This window comes from Rhodnius prolixus, unplaced genomic scaffold, assembly GCF_049639745.1.
Source record: "Rhodnius prolixus isolate KJV_2025 unplaced genomic scaffold, Rpr scaffold_4, whole genome shotgun sequence".
Classification (NCBI taxonomy): domain Eukaryota; kingdom Metazoa; phylum Arthropoda; class Insecta; order Hemiptera; family Reduviidae; genus Rhodnius; species Rhodnius prolixus.
The window spans coordinates 10,575,390-10,591,211 of NW_027411614.1; the positions used below are offsets into that span (position 1 = coordinate 10,575,390).

The 15,822-nt window shown below is 34.6% G+C and overlaps 1 protein-coding gene across 2 annotated transcripts in view; it reads right to left on the bottom strand.

The window, feature by feature from the left end:
• Positions 1–1,592: 1,592 nt before the first annotated feature.
• LOC141455356 (uncharacterized) overlaps positions 1,593–15,822 on the bottom strand; it is an 86,685-nt gene continuing 72,455 nt past the window's right edge. The window contains exon 6 of one of the 2 annotated variants that reach the window (XM_074130344.1): positions 1,593–5,625. In XM_074130344.1, coding sequence (XP_073986445.1) covers positions 5,354–5,625 — 272 coding nt within the window. In that variant the 3' untranslated portion in view covers positions 1,593–5,353. Of the gene's footprint in view, positions 5,626–13,383; positions 13,546–15,822 lie in introns of those variants that run through there. The other variant, XM_074130345.1, reaches the window with a different exon arrangement.

Consider the following 15,822-nt stretch of genomic DNA (forward strand, 5'->3'; position numbering starts at 1 on the left):
GTGAATATAAATCAGTCACTTATATAGGGACTTTTTCCCAACCAACCTCACTTAAACTGTCTATAGTGCTGCTGTCTGGTATAGGCTTACATAGCTACATTCTGTCCGTCGGTATGTCTGCCTTCTTGTAGATATTACATTTTTTTATTGGCTACTTTTATAGAAGTTCATCTCATCTCCATTTTTAAACTTTTTTTATTTTATTTTTTACTGCTCATTGTTTTGTACAGCCCTAACTCACCGCAGGTTAAATAGTCACCATCTCATTATTTAACCATCCTAAAGGAAGATTATGCACCTCTTCCCTATTTGATAACCACCTAACTGCCTGTTCCTGGGGCTGCATTCTTCAGTGTAATCTACATTTCTCTTTCTATCATTATTTCTGCATAATAGTATGTTCTGAAGTACAAATTATTTTTTGCAACTCTCTCCGTTATTCTTGCAATCAAAAATTTCCATCCTAGTGGGTGATTCGTCTCTTCTCTCCTTAAAAAACCGCATTTTATCCCAAGTAGAAAAAAAAGCTGATATAGATCCTGGATTGAGACTTGAGTTCAAGTAAGAGTAAGTAATGTAATATTTAATGTATATTTCTTCAGGCGAGCTTTACGTCCAACTTATTTATCGTGGACGGTGGCGACTAGCAATCATACTTCGCTATTAAATTCTCGTATTATTACTTAAAAACTAGGAGTTCTAACAGCATATGATAATTTAGTAAATCTAATATTTATTAACGCAGTTATTGTAGTTTTTCAGAGCTTTTTGAAGACTTATCAATAATTAAATATTATTAGTATGACTTTTTTTTTAAAGCAACATTTGGTGAAAGGGGTACACATTTTTATCGTAAGCTATTCCCCGTAGATCTTATTTCCGGCGATAGGCTGAAACTGAACTAATAGAAGGAAGAGGAGTTCGTTAGTACTTCAGACTTGCAAACGAATAAGCCCTAAGTTATGCATCAGCCAGAGCATAGGCAATACAACTTTTCTCTAGATAACAGGGTATTTGTCTTCTGCGTTTAAAATCTACGATGTTCAATAGAAGAAACTTCATTGTTCAACCTTAAGTGAAGCTTAAGCTAGCGTGCCTCATATGACTATACAGCATTTGAGATTTATAAAAACTATTGAGCTATAGTTTACGCCGCTGCTCTGAAGAACTTAGTGCTACACACTGTACGTATCAGATGTACTGGCAACAATATATGTATGTAGTTTTGCTAATTGAAAGTAATGCGTAAAGCCGTATTCGAACTAGGCAAAAAATAATTTCACAGTGTAGCACAAGATTTGGATGTTCAAAGTGGTAGAAAGTCGATTATGAAAGTCTCCAGACAATTATAAATTCTTTTTGGCTTAATATGGAAAAAATATGTATGCAAATGAACCAATAAGGAATTAAGCCATTTGTTTTGGGTAATAATGTTTCGAATTATTTGAAGCAGAAGAAGTTCACATTATGTGCTTATGATTGCCACATTTTTTGTTCTACTGTGAGACCCACTAATGCACTTTCTTGCGATAAATCATTTAAAAAATAGAACTAAGAATGTAAGAGAAGTATCTGGATTGAAAGAAACCAAAAAAGATTCCATTTTTATTAACAATCAAATATAATGCACTTTACAAATAGTAAATTTCTCACCTTTTCTGTTTTTCAATTTATTCTTATTTTATTTTAATATATAAATAAGCAAATATATTTATATATATACCTATATAAATTTATTTATTACATAATTTTTGGTTTGGATTCATCGATTCTTTGAATTAATATACAATCATGCAACACATCCAAACAAAATATTTTATCTATTTAATTCTTTTATCTTACTCGTTCCATTTTATTTATTTTTTTAATCGAATAAATATACAATAGCTTTCCGAATTCATTTATTTATTTATATGTTCACGCCTTTATATATGTATATATTTTCATAAATAATAAAATATACAGTGGTTTATGATTACAAAATGTAGGGTGTTTGGATGGGATTATGAGTTTCGTATTTTTTGTTTCACAAAGAGCAACGTATAGATTCTTAATTTGGTTTTTGTGGTGAGACGAGAAACTGAAGGGAATTTCGGATCAAATTGTTCAGATTTTTATTAAGACTTATTTTAGGAAGAACCAAAAAATATATTAATTTAGGTGGCAGAAATGCATGTCTTTTCTGGTAGATTGTAAATCTAGCTGTCTGTGCCTTTTTGAAGCGGACTTTTCGCCAAGCTATGGTCGGACCATTAACAAAACTCGCTTGTCTGATTCATATGCACAACAAGAATTGGAATTGTGTAGTTTTTCTGGCATGTTTTGCTTCCTTCATTTTAAAATTTATTTTCCGTTGTATCTATTATATTTCTGTTGTTTCTATTATCGGCTAGTTGAAGCCTAATTACTCTTTGTTAATCCAAATTTAGGATTTTGTAATCTTTGTCTTTTGTACTAAGATATTTTATATTGTGTCCTCAATCCAAAGCGAAAGTTAAGAATCGTAGCCAATACCACACTAGTCTTAATTTAGCTGCCCAAACCTATAACTGCTCAGATGTCGCTCTGGCTCTTCTGAAGTGGTTTTATGCGCACAAATAATCTCTTTGCCGAAGGCCTAGTGACACTAGCTTTACAGTCTTTCAATAGACTAAGTTGTAATATTCTATGTTTTACTGTATGCGACGGTACCTGGAAGTCTGGACATCAACATTCTCGCAATTACGGCCGTCAACATTTAACATTCAGAGGTCTATACAGCCGCCTGAGATAGTTATCACATTACAGTTAACATTCTCCAACACAGGACAATGAGCTTATAAGAACTCCAAAGAAGAGAATTTCTAAGGGTAAGCATTCCAGAACTCTGCCAGGCAATGCACTAGTTATAAGTTATTTTGCACTTTAAAATCTTGAACGTTTTTTAAAAGATGTAAAGTCACCCTTTTTAAAAAACGATCAACTCCAATATCTTGGCGCGTCCTTAAACATGTTTCATTCCCAATCTACTTTTGGAAATCTCGTGTTATATCAGAGATCTTAGCTTTGTTTCCGATTAGTCTCGAACTTAACACTGGCTGTGATTCTAAAGTTCTTATTTTCTATCTTTTAAAACATTTAGAACTTTAAAAAAACTCTTTAATCTCAGTTTTTTTACTAAAACAATCAGTGATAATTACTTGATTCTCAAGGCTGTATTATATAATTCATAAATCTGTTACAAAGTTCTGTACCTTCCTAACTATTATTTGATCATTTCTGGTTACTTTTATTTTTACAAAGTTAAATTGGATTAAGTTTTGCTTGGCCAATAGGCACACAGATCTACTTTCTACCGTTTAAAAATCATATCGCAGGCATGAAAAGCAACAAAATGCTGTGATTTTGTTCATTATCCAAACAATTTTTTCCTAAAAAAACGTTTAGGCGATAATTTTTTGTTTTGTTTGATCAGAGACCATCATTAAAAACATCAAATAGGCATAAATATTTGTTTTGAGGTAGACTCCTAGTCCATTCTTACTTTAGACCTCTAACAAACAACACATTACTAATTTTTTTGTTCCAATGAAAATATGAACGTATGTGTAATTTGCACTTGACACAGATATAATTAAATACAGATATATATATATTTATTATATTACAAAAGATCACATTATTTTAATCAGCTTAATTAAATAAATTATTTACAAAACAAAATTGGTAATACATACATCTAGTCAAACATTATTTTGTACAACAATTTTTTTGATATTCATTTAAATTTGAAAAAAATAATTAAACTTTCTTTGTGGTAACTTTAAAAAAATATTAAATATAATACTTCTTTATTAACAAAAAAAAATATGCAATTATAAGATTTAGAATAATAGGAAATTTTAGGTTGTATATTAACTTTAATTTCAGTGAACTTACAATTTGTATAGGCTCAGAAAATTATTAAGACTAGAACTCTCAACTTAAACTGCCATTTCACCAATTAGTATGCAAAGAAATTCTGCCTTTCTGATGGTCGCTAAGCACCATCAGTTGGTTGAAGTAACAGTAGCAAAATATTTTTGTATCTAACGTTTTTTTTTTCCACGTTCTCAAACATTCCTTGTGAATCATGGTGTATACATCTGTATCGTTTCAAAATTCTAATAAACTTTAATTTGCGCGAAAAGAGTTTCAGATATTATCAAGTAAAGATTTGACACCTCCAAAGTAAAATTATAAAACAGCAGGAGTAGAGTAGGCAATTTGTATCTGATAAGGTAACCAAGCAAACTTACAACTTGATTTTTACTCTCTAAATAAATGAATTTTATTATTATTATCTGAGTGAATTTTGAAACGATAGATGTGGGTTTAAATGGATTTTGGATGCTACAAAGTGGATTTCTTTTTTCTTTTTTTTTTTGTAACCAATTCTTACAATCACTAAAATTTGGCGCAATTTCTGAGTAATTGAATTTGGTAATGGTAGCCTTGTTCTGATAGCAGGAAGTGAATTTTGGATGTGGTTTTTAAAGAGAGAGAGACATCTTTCATGGATTTTAATATACCTAAACCTTTTCAATCTCAATCTTTTCATTATCTTACAACGAGAAAAGTTTGCGAGCCTCCCTGAGTCCATCAGTCTGGCGGAAGTAAGAAAGGCCAACATGTGGCTATGTTATACATTTCTTGTATGCCAGATTCTTGATATTTCCACAATTAATCCAGTTTCATATCCTATACGTGTTCTTTTATTGAAGCTACAAATACCCAAAACCAATTATAAAAGCATTTATTAAGATAATTTCTCCATCAAACCTATTATGTTTGATTCTGTGTGAGGCATACGTTTAAGAGAAGTCGATAGATGTTATAAACTCAACGGTTGTTCGGTAACTGGAGACATTAAAGTATGTCCAACTAGGAAATACAAAATGTAGGGCTATTTAAAACGAAAAAAAAAAAACAGAAAGAATAGCCTCTGTAATCTAGCTCCGCCTGACTGCTGATGGTCACAAGGAGAAACTTTTCTCATTTAAGAAAATTAAAGGATTAAGACTGAAAAAGATTCTATTATAATCCGGAAGCGGTTTTCGAAGGAGCAGTCCCCGAAAGGATGTCTAAAATTGAACTATCTCTCAACTTTTTGCTCTTCAAAAATCAATTGTGAAAGTTACTAGAAATAAAATTGTAAAAAATTATTTATTTTTGTTTTTACAAATATTTCAATATTAAATTTTTGATTTTAATTGTAAATATTTTATGAAAAGAAGTAATTAAAATTTTTATTAATTGAAACATTTATATACAAAGGTTTTTTTAATGATTTATTTTTGTAATTTAATAATAAAATTTGTTATACTAATAATAATTACATCATAGAATGTACATCATTGGGATGGTGACGTAATTGGCTAGTAGGTTCAGCTGAGGTTGGTACGGTTACACCAGGTGGTACAGGAGGCCTGAGTTCTGTATGCTGTGTCTCTTTATGTCTCCTTAGATCGACTTTACGTTGAAATGCACGGCCGCACAAATCACAGGCGAACGGTTTGTATCCGGTATGTTTACGGCTATGCGTTATCAGATTGGACGACTGTGAGAACGCTTTGCCACATACTTGACATTTGTGCGGTTTTTCACCTGTTAACATAAAATGAGGAAGAGTAAATTAAAGTAACAAGTAAAGAAGTATTTTTATTTTATTTTTATCTAGGATACTTTAGTAATAACTGGCGCCACGATAGCCGAGAGGATAGAGGCTAGACCCGCAATGCTTAAGATCGTATTGTTGGTTTAGTAGGTTCGATTTCCCCTGGTCTAGGCCTTGCATTTTATTTAACGGTTAATATAAGAAATTTAAAGTAAAGTATGTTTGGTTAGTCGCCTCTGTCCACGACTAAAAAATAAATTTAGCCAGCAAAATGTTTAGAATTATTGTGAGTTTAACTGTTGGTTTAATTGTTGGCTGTAGGATAATATCGATAATCACTTTCGGTTGGTCACATCAACTATTAATTTATTTTTTTCACCTACAAAATAATTTTGTAACTCATAATACATGTATTATTTATATACAAAAGCCTTTTAACGATGTTTAATTATCGATTAAACAAGGTTCGTGTGAAGGCTATCACCTATAATTTTTAAGTAATTGACTTGCTGTTTACACAATACGTTTGTTTAGATATGAACAGATAATTAACGATTGAGATAATTAACGATTCCATGAATTATCAGGAGCCAAGTCTGCGATATAATTTCAATGTTTAATTTTAACGTAAAAAAATCATTATAGAAAGATTATTATCGTAGAATTACATAATGGCTTGTTTACGAAATAAGTGTAGAGAAAGAGAAGTAATTCGATTAAATTGTAACTAGTGAATGAACTGTTGTTCAACAACAAAATGGAGCTGAATTTTCATGAAATTTGACAGCTATTCTATTTAGCTTTTTTCCGTAAACTAAAAGCAGTAATAAAAAATATTACTGGTTCTAATAATTAGCTGAACTTTAGATCTTATTAAGTGTTTGAAAGCTATATTGACTTTTTTCGATCAATTAAGAAGACTTGCTGTGGCAGAATATGTGGTAGATCTTCTTGAAAAAGGTTAAAGTAACCCAAAATCTTCCTTGTCGACCAAAGAGAAGTCTTTTGGAATGTCTACTTTCTTCCAATCTTTCAGAAAGTTGTATTTAGTTTTCTAATAAAAGCATTTGTGGCCATTCAAACTGATGAGTCTCACCAATCATATAGATTTTTAGGATTCTGTTGATGTAGTTCTGATGATGGTTTTAGCACATCATAATCCGCAAATATTTGCTGGTTTTTTTTTTTTTATTGAAGCAAGAAGTTCAAGGAAGATCTCGCAAGTACCATGCAAGATATTTTCCTATTGTGTTGATAATACCATTACTTGGAGGGAGAGAACTAGTTCAATGGTTTGCGCACGGGATTTCCACGCGGAGATCCGGGGTTTGAATGCAGCTGTTGGTCCTTAGATTTACTCTTTATAGGAGCTTCTTACTGCACAGTGTACGGTAATGGTGTTGTCTGTAACTAGAGAACACTGTCCGCTGGCTGGAAGAGCACTATAAAAGCTGCGGGGCCAATGACCTCAGATGTTGACGGGCCTTAAATTAATTAAAAAAAGAAAAAGAGGAAAAATATGTTTGGTAGAGAGAGTTAATGAGTTACAATAATATATTTTTATGAAATTTATTGTAATAAACTAGATTTACATGTTTACAATAAGGCACAATAAGTCTCTGGCTGCGGTGCCGTGAGTTATAAGTCCCGTTCAACTTCTAATCTTACATGTTACTACAGTGATACCCGTATAGAGTGGGCCCTACATAGCCCTTATCATTTAGCAATATTCCCTTATTAGGTTCCAGAAACTGACTAAGCTTAAGCGAAACAATCAAACTTGCGGTGTACTTTATTTTTTTTTTTTCAAATTCTTTTAAAAACAAATTTTCATTAGCTAGAAAATAATTTTATTCATTTCCAAGGGAGAAAAAATAGGGTGGAAATTCAATGAAAAAAATATGAACGTCAGTATAAAAGAATAATAGCGGTAGTGTATGAGAGGTGGCGGTTACCAAGGCAACAGCGTCGTCCTTGGCGGCGCTGGCAGCTTCAGGATGAGGGGAAGTGCGAGTGTGTTTGTCGGCCAATCAGTGCACAGCTGTACCACCATATTTCTATCCCCACTATTTCCCCCCTATTTCACCCCACAAGACTGCCCCACTACTTCTACTTGAAACAATCAAGCTAAACCGTTCCACCCGTTTGCTCTAGAATTTGTATAGTTTTTAATATTAGCCAACCAAATATTTCTCAATGCTGTCACAGTTTATGAATATATATAACAGACAAGACTATTGGGTAGCCAACTGTTTCCGGAAGTTGGCAAAAGGTGTGGAAACTCTTACTTTTACAATTAGTGAAAGACATATACCATAAAGTGCCGCCTTACGGCACCTTCTGACATAGTTCTTCAGGAATATCAGGCTTTCCCGAAAAAAGCTGGGTCCAGAGCCAAGTGGTCATTCGGAGACCTGTACACTGAAACTTTCTATATGCAATCAATTATAAAGTGAAGTTACTCGACTGTTTCGAGTTACAGAAAACCCTCAAAAAATTTATCAAGAATATTAAATTGGTATCCTATTTGTGAATGTTATATTCCTCCGTCAACTTTAAAAACATTTTATGTAGGAAATTGACTCATCAATTCAATTTTCTAATAAGGATCATCCCTCAAACGGCTTGTAAGTGTTACAGAATTAAAGAATTAAATATCTGAAGGGTTTAAAGGATAGAATAGGCACAGTACAATAGAAGCTGTGCACGTTTCTCACAGTATCTACGAAGTTACTCTTCTCGCTACTCAGTTTAGACAATTCTTTTAGAAATAGTTTGTATTTTAGTTCATCTTAATTAGTTATTGAAATTTTCTGTCGTTCTTGAGTTGATGGTAACGCTAGCCCTTAAACTCTTAGTCAGTAATTTTATATTTTATTCTATTCAGCCTTTCAGCAATATTCCGCTCGTGCCTACAAATTAATAGCTATTTTAATCTACTTTCCGAGGCTGTAAAAAAAGTAAAGAATTTTCCTATTTCTTTCAGTTGGGCCTTAATTTTTAACTACCAATTAGGGGACGTGGACGGGGGCGGAAGTTCATACTTTACCATAAACAATTTTTCCTAACAAATAAAAAAAGGAGCTATACGCAGGATTCGAACTGGGGATCTTCCACTTACAAAGCCACTCTCTTGACCACTAGATCAACATCTATTTATCCCCTTTTTGTGGCTGTCGTCATCAACATTAACTCCATCTACTGCTAATTTAACAACACTCATTTGAAGCAATGAGCGTCAAAAGTACCTCATCAACTCTATCTACTTCTAGAGAAATAGTTTATAATTAAATGCATTTATGAAATAGTTTACTTGAAATGCTAGACTTTACACTTTTCTGTTTTCCCTCTTTGCTATTGTTGGTACTCACATCAATAGTATCGATCAACCAGGAATGCTAAATTTCCTCAAATACTTTTAAACCTTTCGTAGCGAATGGCATCATGAGCACCATAAAAATACTTGTCAAAACGGTGTATTGTATATCACGTTACAACACTGACTGAGAAACTGCCAATTAAAAGTAAATAATTCAGGAATTTTTGTCACACTATGTTATATTGAAGAATAAGGGAAATCATTTGGAGAACTTCTTTGGATGGCCAAAGAGATTACATCAAATAGTAGGGGAACTTACTGTTCTGTGTGAGACGAAGGTTGAAAGGAGATGAGAGAATAAGATGACTGGACTTTGCCGGCAGTAAAGGACCTAATGAAATCTGGTTCTCTATCTCGCTCTTTCATTCACTGCAACCAACCCCAAAGGAGAAATAATAAAAGCGCCAAGTGGTTATAAAAATAAAAGTACTAAAGGCGAGTGAACGAGGAAGGTTGGGGTTGGTAGCACTGGCTACTAACAGAGATGATAACTGGGCTGGCAAGATTGAACCAGGCTCTCTCTTGATTCATCCATAGTACTAACACCATGGACAACACTTCCACTAGCTCCTGGCCACTCACACTTGTCAGGGACCAAGTGTAGAATACAACCTCTCCACTCGGGTATACTAAAGCTAGCAGTACTAACACTCGCTACCAGCCGGCTAGATCCTCCAAGTCCACTGTCAGTGTGAAAAGAGTGAAAAGAGGTCTCTGAGGAAACAAGATGTGAAATAGGCACACCTCTTTCTTCGTCGGCACCTTTACTACAATCACAGCCCCTCCATACTTGGCCATCCACTTCCTACTTCGTATCCACCGCCTCTGTGATTTCTCATCATAACTTCTCTAACCATTTCTTACCTTCTCTTTCTTCCATTTTATTATGATTTCTTTTATTATATTTGAGCTTATCGCTTGTTCGCTGGACTTAATCAAACATTAATAACTTCATTTATATCTTCTATTTTTCTATAAAAAGAATGGCAGCGATTACGCGAGTTGATATTTTACCGAAAATACTAAATTGAAAACAGTTCAGACGAAATCGCTTATCTAGAAAATAATTTTTGGTTTGTCGTTTATCTTCGAGATGGAACTTTTACAGAACGTAGAAAGCAGAACGTATAGTCGACAGCCAAAAAAGAGACGGATATCTTGGCGATTTGTTGTACGAAGGAGATTTTGAGGTTGTTGTGAAGAGTGTGGTTTAGTCTCACATAGAAAGGAGCGTCAACTATCTGTCGCGAATACTTTTGATTGAAATTTCTGTACAGACCAATATTGTTTGTAGGTGTAACTTATTAAAGAAACCTAAACTATTATTTCTGAATCTCATCTGCAACCGTCATTCTTTTTAAGAACGGTTAAGAGTAGATTGATAAATTTCAATTTAAACAGAAGCACTGAATAACAAAAACGCTCTCGAATCACATATACAGTAAGCTTAACAGTTGAGCTTAACACTCAGGTTAAGATTTAAAAAGATGCACGAAGTGTCCTATCGTTCCTAACTTTAATTTTCGGCCACAGAATTCATTTGCTTTCAATAAACAAACAAAAAAATCTGTTTTACTGTGATTTTGTGGTCATTACATTTAATTTTCATAATATTTTTATATAAAACTATGTATGTATATTTCTTATCAAAAGCTGATGTAAAATATGATATCGGCTGATCTAAATCACTTCTAAGTTTTCTAAACAACAAACTGTTTTTAGCTTTGCCAGTTGAAGACAAAGTGATAAATGAAGGTGATTATTTGATGAAATCACATCAATTAAAGACGCTAATAAATAACAAGTCGTCGAGTCTGGAATAGGAGGGTAATTTAGTTTCCCTCAGTATGTGTATTAGGGGGGTACGGCTGGTGGTGAGTAATTACTTAAGATTGTAAGTCTTTCAGATTAGTGGGCTTGATTCCTGCTCTAGTGCTGCCATCTCTAGGGGAGAATTCTCTCTCACACACTAACACAAACATTGTGGGAGATTGCAGCAAGATCTCTTCAAATCGCTCTTTGCATTATTTTATCTTGTTCCTGGTAACTATAATAACGAATCGAGTAAAATTTTGGGGAAATAATTTTTAAAAGGAATTTTCCCAGTCCTCGATGAAATACAAACAAGTTTTTAGTGTGAGCGAACAAAATATCTCAAAAACATAAACAAAAAACGGAAAATCCCACCACGCGGATTCTAATCAATAAGCATAGCCCTTACATTGTCTATTCATAGGAGCTGCATATAGCTCACTGTCATTGGTGATGGACAGTGTTGTCTGAAACAGCAGCCTAGCACTGAACTGGAAAAAGACTTCGGACCTTATCTATTGACGCAGCTTAAATTAAAAAACAAAACCAAAAATCGCGTGTAACTTGAAATTGACCTGTTAATACATATCTGTCTAATCTCTCAACTAACATATTCTAGCTAATTAGTGTCCAAAGCTGAAAATGCTCGATTTATGTACCAAGAATAATTTTATTTCTTCAGTGAGATATTAAGAGTTGGTCTATAAAGTTTCAGAAATGAATCTAAACATTTCCTAACTTTGCTACAACCCATTGATAGCCCAATCAACTTAACCCTATAAGAGTTAAGCGATAGATTCTTTTACATCAAGATTTTCCAAATCCTTGAAGTTACGAGTATTACTTCTCTGCATTTCCCCAGAAAGAAAATGTTTGGTTCAAGGAACGATCAATTCAATACGATAGATTCAATATAAAAAATGGTGAGTAGAGATTTAGGGTTGAGAATTTACTCTGAAGCTATACAATACGAGGGGGTACCCAAAAATAACCGGAATTGCGTTGCCGCGCATGGAGCTTATGTAGCACGCATTTCTGCCGCTAGACGTGCATAGCGCAATTCCTTGCCAGTTCAGTCCTGCCTGTGTAGTCTGCCTGGCTTGTTCTGTTCATCTGCAGTGATTGTTTTTACCAGCGCTGTTTTGTTCTTTTTTCGTTTTTTATGATGGAAAGTTTAAGTGAACAACGTGCAGCTCTGAAATTTTGTTTTCTACTCGGCAAAAATGCTGCTGAAAGTGTTTTAATGTTGAAAACAGCTTACAAAGATGACGCTATGGGAAAAACTCAAGTATACGAGTGGTTTACTCGGTTTAAAAATGTCGTCAAGTCAAACATGAGAACAATGCTGATTTGCTTTTTTGGTGCCAAAGGCGTAGTCCATTCAGAGTTTGTCCCCCCAGGTCAGACCGTCAATCAAACCTTGTATTTGGAAGTTTTGAAAAGATTGCGCAATAGTGTTCGCCAAAAAAGACCCGATTTGTGGCAAACATACCAGGAGACTGGTTCTTCCACCACGACAATGCACCTGCACACACAGCCATCTCTGTTACACAGTTTTTGGCTAAAAATGGCATGGTTCCGCTGCCCCACGCACCTTACTCGCCTGACCTGGCTCCGTGTGACTTTTTCTTATTTCCACGCATGAAAAAGGGCATGAAAGGTCACCGATTTGACAACATTGAAGAGGTCAAGAAAAAGAACGAAGAAGGAGCTGTCAGCCATTTCTAAAGATGACTACAAAAAATGTTTCGAACAGTGGAAGCACCGGTGGGACAAATGTATTAGTTGTAATGGAGAGTATTTTGAAGGGGATAAGGTTGTTCTGTAAAAAATTTGTAAATAAATAGCTTTTAAAAAATAATTCCGGTTTTTTTGGGTACCCCCTCGTATATTAAGAGGTGGAATAGAAGACATTTTACAGGAAAGACAACAAATTTAAAATATGATTAAGGACTCAAGAAGAAGACAAATCCGCTGTTCAGATCCTAGTATCGAGTGTTCGCAGTGCCACGTAATGATAGTGGGTCTCTAACCCTTCAAAGGTAGCCCAGGGATCGTTTAAAGTATTAGTAAATGGCTGTTTTTACGACAGTTCTCTCTCTCTCTCTCTCTCGCCAGGTAGAGGGCGTCCGCATCCTATACTCCTACCAAGAACTACCGACTAAGGATGCAGAAACTCTCAGCTGTGCTGGCCAGTTTTTTTTTTCCTTTTTTATACGCCTTTGCTTTTAAAAATTCTTTAAAAATTTACAAGAATGGAAGAGTCGCAAAATCAGTTGAAAGTGACTTTTACGGGCCACCCGGAAGGAAGAAGCTTTCAACCTTTCTTCTTCTTCACCCAGTTCTTTCTCTGGCTATAGGATGAGGCACCCACCATCATTAGTGATATAGCTCAGATTGCCATCAATGTAACTGAAGATAGTAGCCTCTAATTTTCTTAATTCAAAAATCAGATAGGTCCACTGTCAATGATACAAACGCCACTTATTACTTTGATAAAAGTTTATTTTTTCAAATTTCATTCTTAAATTGATTATTTCATCCATTTTTCTCTAATTTTTGCCTCAGATTTCCTCTTCATAGGAGCTGCTTATAACTCACTGTCACTAGGTGAAGGATAGTGTTGTCTGTAACTAAAGAACACGTCTGCAGTATGGCACAGAACTGAAAAAAGACTTCGGATCTCGTATATTGATGCAGTTTTTCATATCTAGGTTTTCTGAAATTTCGAATTTCACTAATTAGATTTCTCCTTGGCCTGTCAAAAACAGATACAGTCATTTTTAGCCCAGTCTTAGGCCTTGGATTTTATTGAATGGTTAATAAAAGAAATTTACAGTAAAGTATGTTTGCTAGTCGCCTCCGTCCACGACACCTAATTGGTAGTTGGACGTTAAGCCCCGCCTGAAAAAATAGGCGATTACTTTACTTTTAGTCAGTTTTAGCAGGTCCCGGATCCGCCAGTTGGTTCAGGTGTTGAGTGGACATGCGAATTTAGCGTATCATCTTTCAAATACGGACTTACCCAGTCGCCAATTAGCGCTGGCTGTGGTGAGTCCGATGAGACTGCGCGACACTTTGTAGAAGTGTGCCCAGTTTATTCTAAAACTAGATTTCTCGTCTTCGGGGGGGTTAAATGTTTCTCTACCAGAAATTGTGGCATCTGTTGATCTTAAAGAACTTACTAGGTTTATTCAGTGCACTGGGCGATTGAGTCGCCATGCTCCCTAGTGTTCTAATTCTTTTGCTATTTTATCAGTTTATTATACTAGCATCTGGCAACTCTTAGCAGGATTTGTTTTTAAAGCCCCGGAATCTCTCATGAGATGAGGAGTGGCTGGAGAATAATGGGCATTTGGGTTGCCTGCGTTCCTTCTCCTTTCTGGTGGAGCCGCCCGTCTAAAACAATCTAATCTAATAAGATATCTTCAATAGATATTTGTTCTATATTTGAGTGTTTAAATGCTGAAACTAAAGTGAGTCTCTAAAACACAAACTCTTTCAAGCTCAAATGGGTGTCTTAATCTAAATGGGGATGATGAATAAACATCTTCCAAGACGGTATTTTGATAATATTGGACATTAGGGCATTTTAGAAAAATAGCCATTCACACAGAAGTACCCTAAACACATTTTTTTAAGGAAAAAATTTCTTCTTCAGGTATATTCTACTCCCTGCTAGTATTCCAGACACTAACCACGCGAGCAACATTTACATTAACATCGTGAACTCTCATACAATATATATATATATATATATATAGTACCTGAAGAAATTGTTGATGTGTGTAGCTAATAGAGCTCAGGGTACCCACAGGTAAACTTCGGCTCGTCACCATACACAGACGTGCACATTTAACTGTTTATAGTCGCCTACATTTCTACAAAAATACTGGCTGATACAATTTGGAGTCACAATTGATTTTTTTTTTTAGGTGGATTTAGGTTTGTAGCCACTGCCTTTATAATCTACATTTTTACTAGCAGAATTTTCACGCCTCCACGTTATAGAGGAATAATCGATATTCTCGGAGTATTTTGAACTTTTTTTAGAGAAGACTTACTTTTTTGAGTTCTTTTTTTAAAAAATGCTTTTGACAGACGTAAAGTTTATAAAATCTTCATCCACATTGATGTTATTTTAAACTAATTGCAACTTAACATCATTAGTAAATGTAATTCACAAGAAGTTTAACAAATATTTAATTAAAGCTATTATACCTACTTATAAATATTTTGTTAATGATATTAAAAAATTAAACTTTGACAACTTCGTTTAATTCCTCCATTCGTCACTAGAAAGAAAATGCTTCAATTCTTGCTGAAATAATGTTGGAATAATTGAGACATTATTCATATGCAGAGAATGAAAGTACGAGTATTTGAATAATTTTTATGACATGCGAGGAAATTTTCGATAAAATTTAATACTTTTAGAAGGAGCTATTTTATTTTCGTAAAATTTATAAAGAAAAGTAAGTTATTCTTTCTTTTTAAGCTGTTTTTGTTTATATTATATAAAGTGGTGTTTTCATGGTTCATGGAGAAGGTATACTACTGCTTCATTATACACACTTATACTTAGATATACCATAGGGCTTTTACAGCAACCGTACGGAAAACACAATTCATTTAGTTTAGCATATAACATCAAATAGGAGGAGAGGGTATATTAGGAAGAGGGGCGGTTTTAACCAGCCCCCAAACACAGGAGGGTGTTCCAACTTCTGCCTCTAAATTAAGCATGTCCACTGTAAATAGCCGAGCCGTGAAACAATGGCTCCTGCGGACCCTTTGCCCACAGCTCACAGCCGCACAGGCTTTTCTTTAATATGTACTCGGGGGCGGCAAGTGTATGACGGGCGGGACGTACAGGATTCATTAGCTTTCAACTCTAGACCAGCAGCAGCGTTAATATCCCCATGAATAAGGTATAGGAGTGGCCATTAGCCGGTTTCCAGGTTCTCCAGCTTTTCCCCTGCTGCTTTCCGGCCGG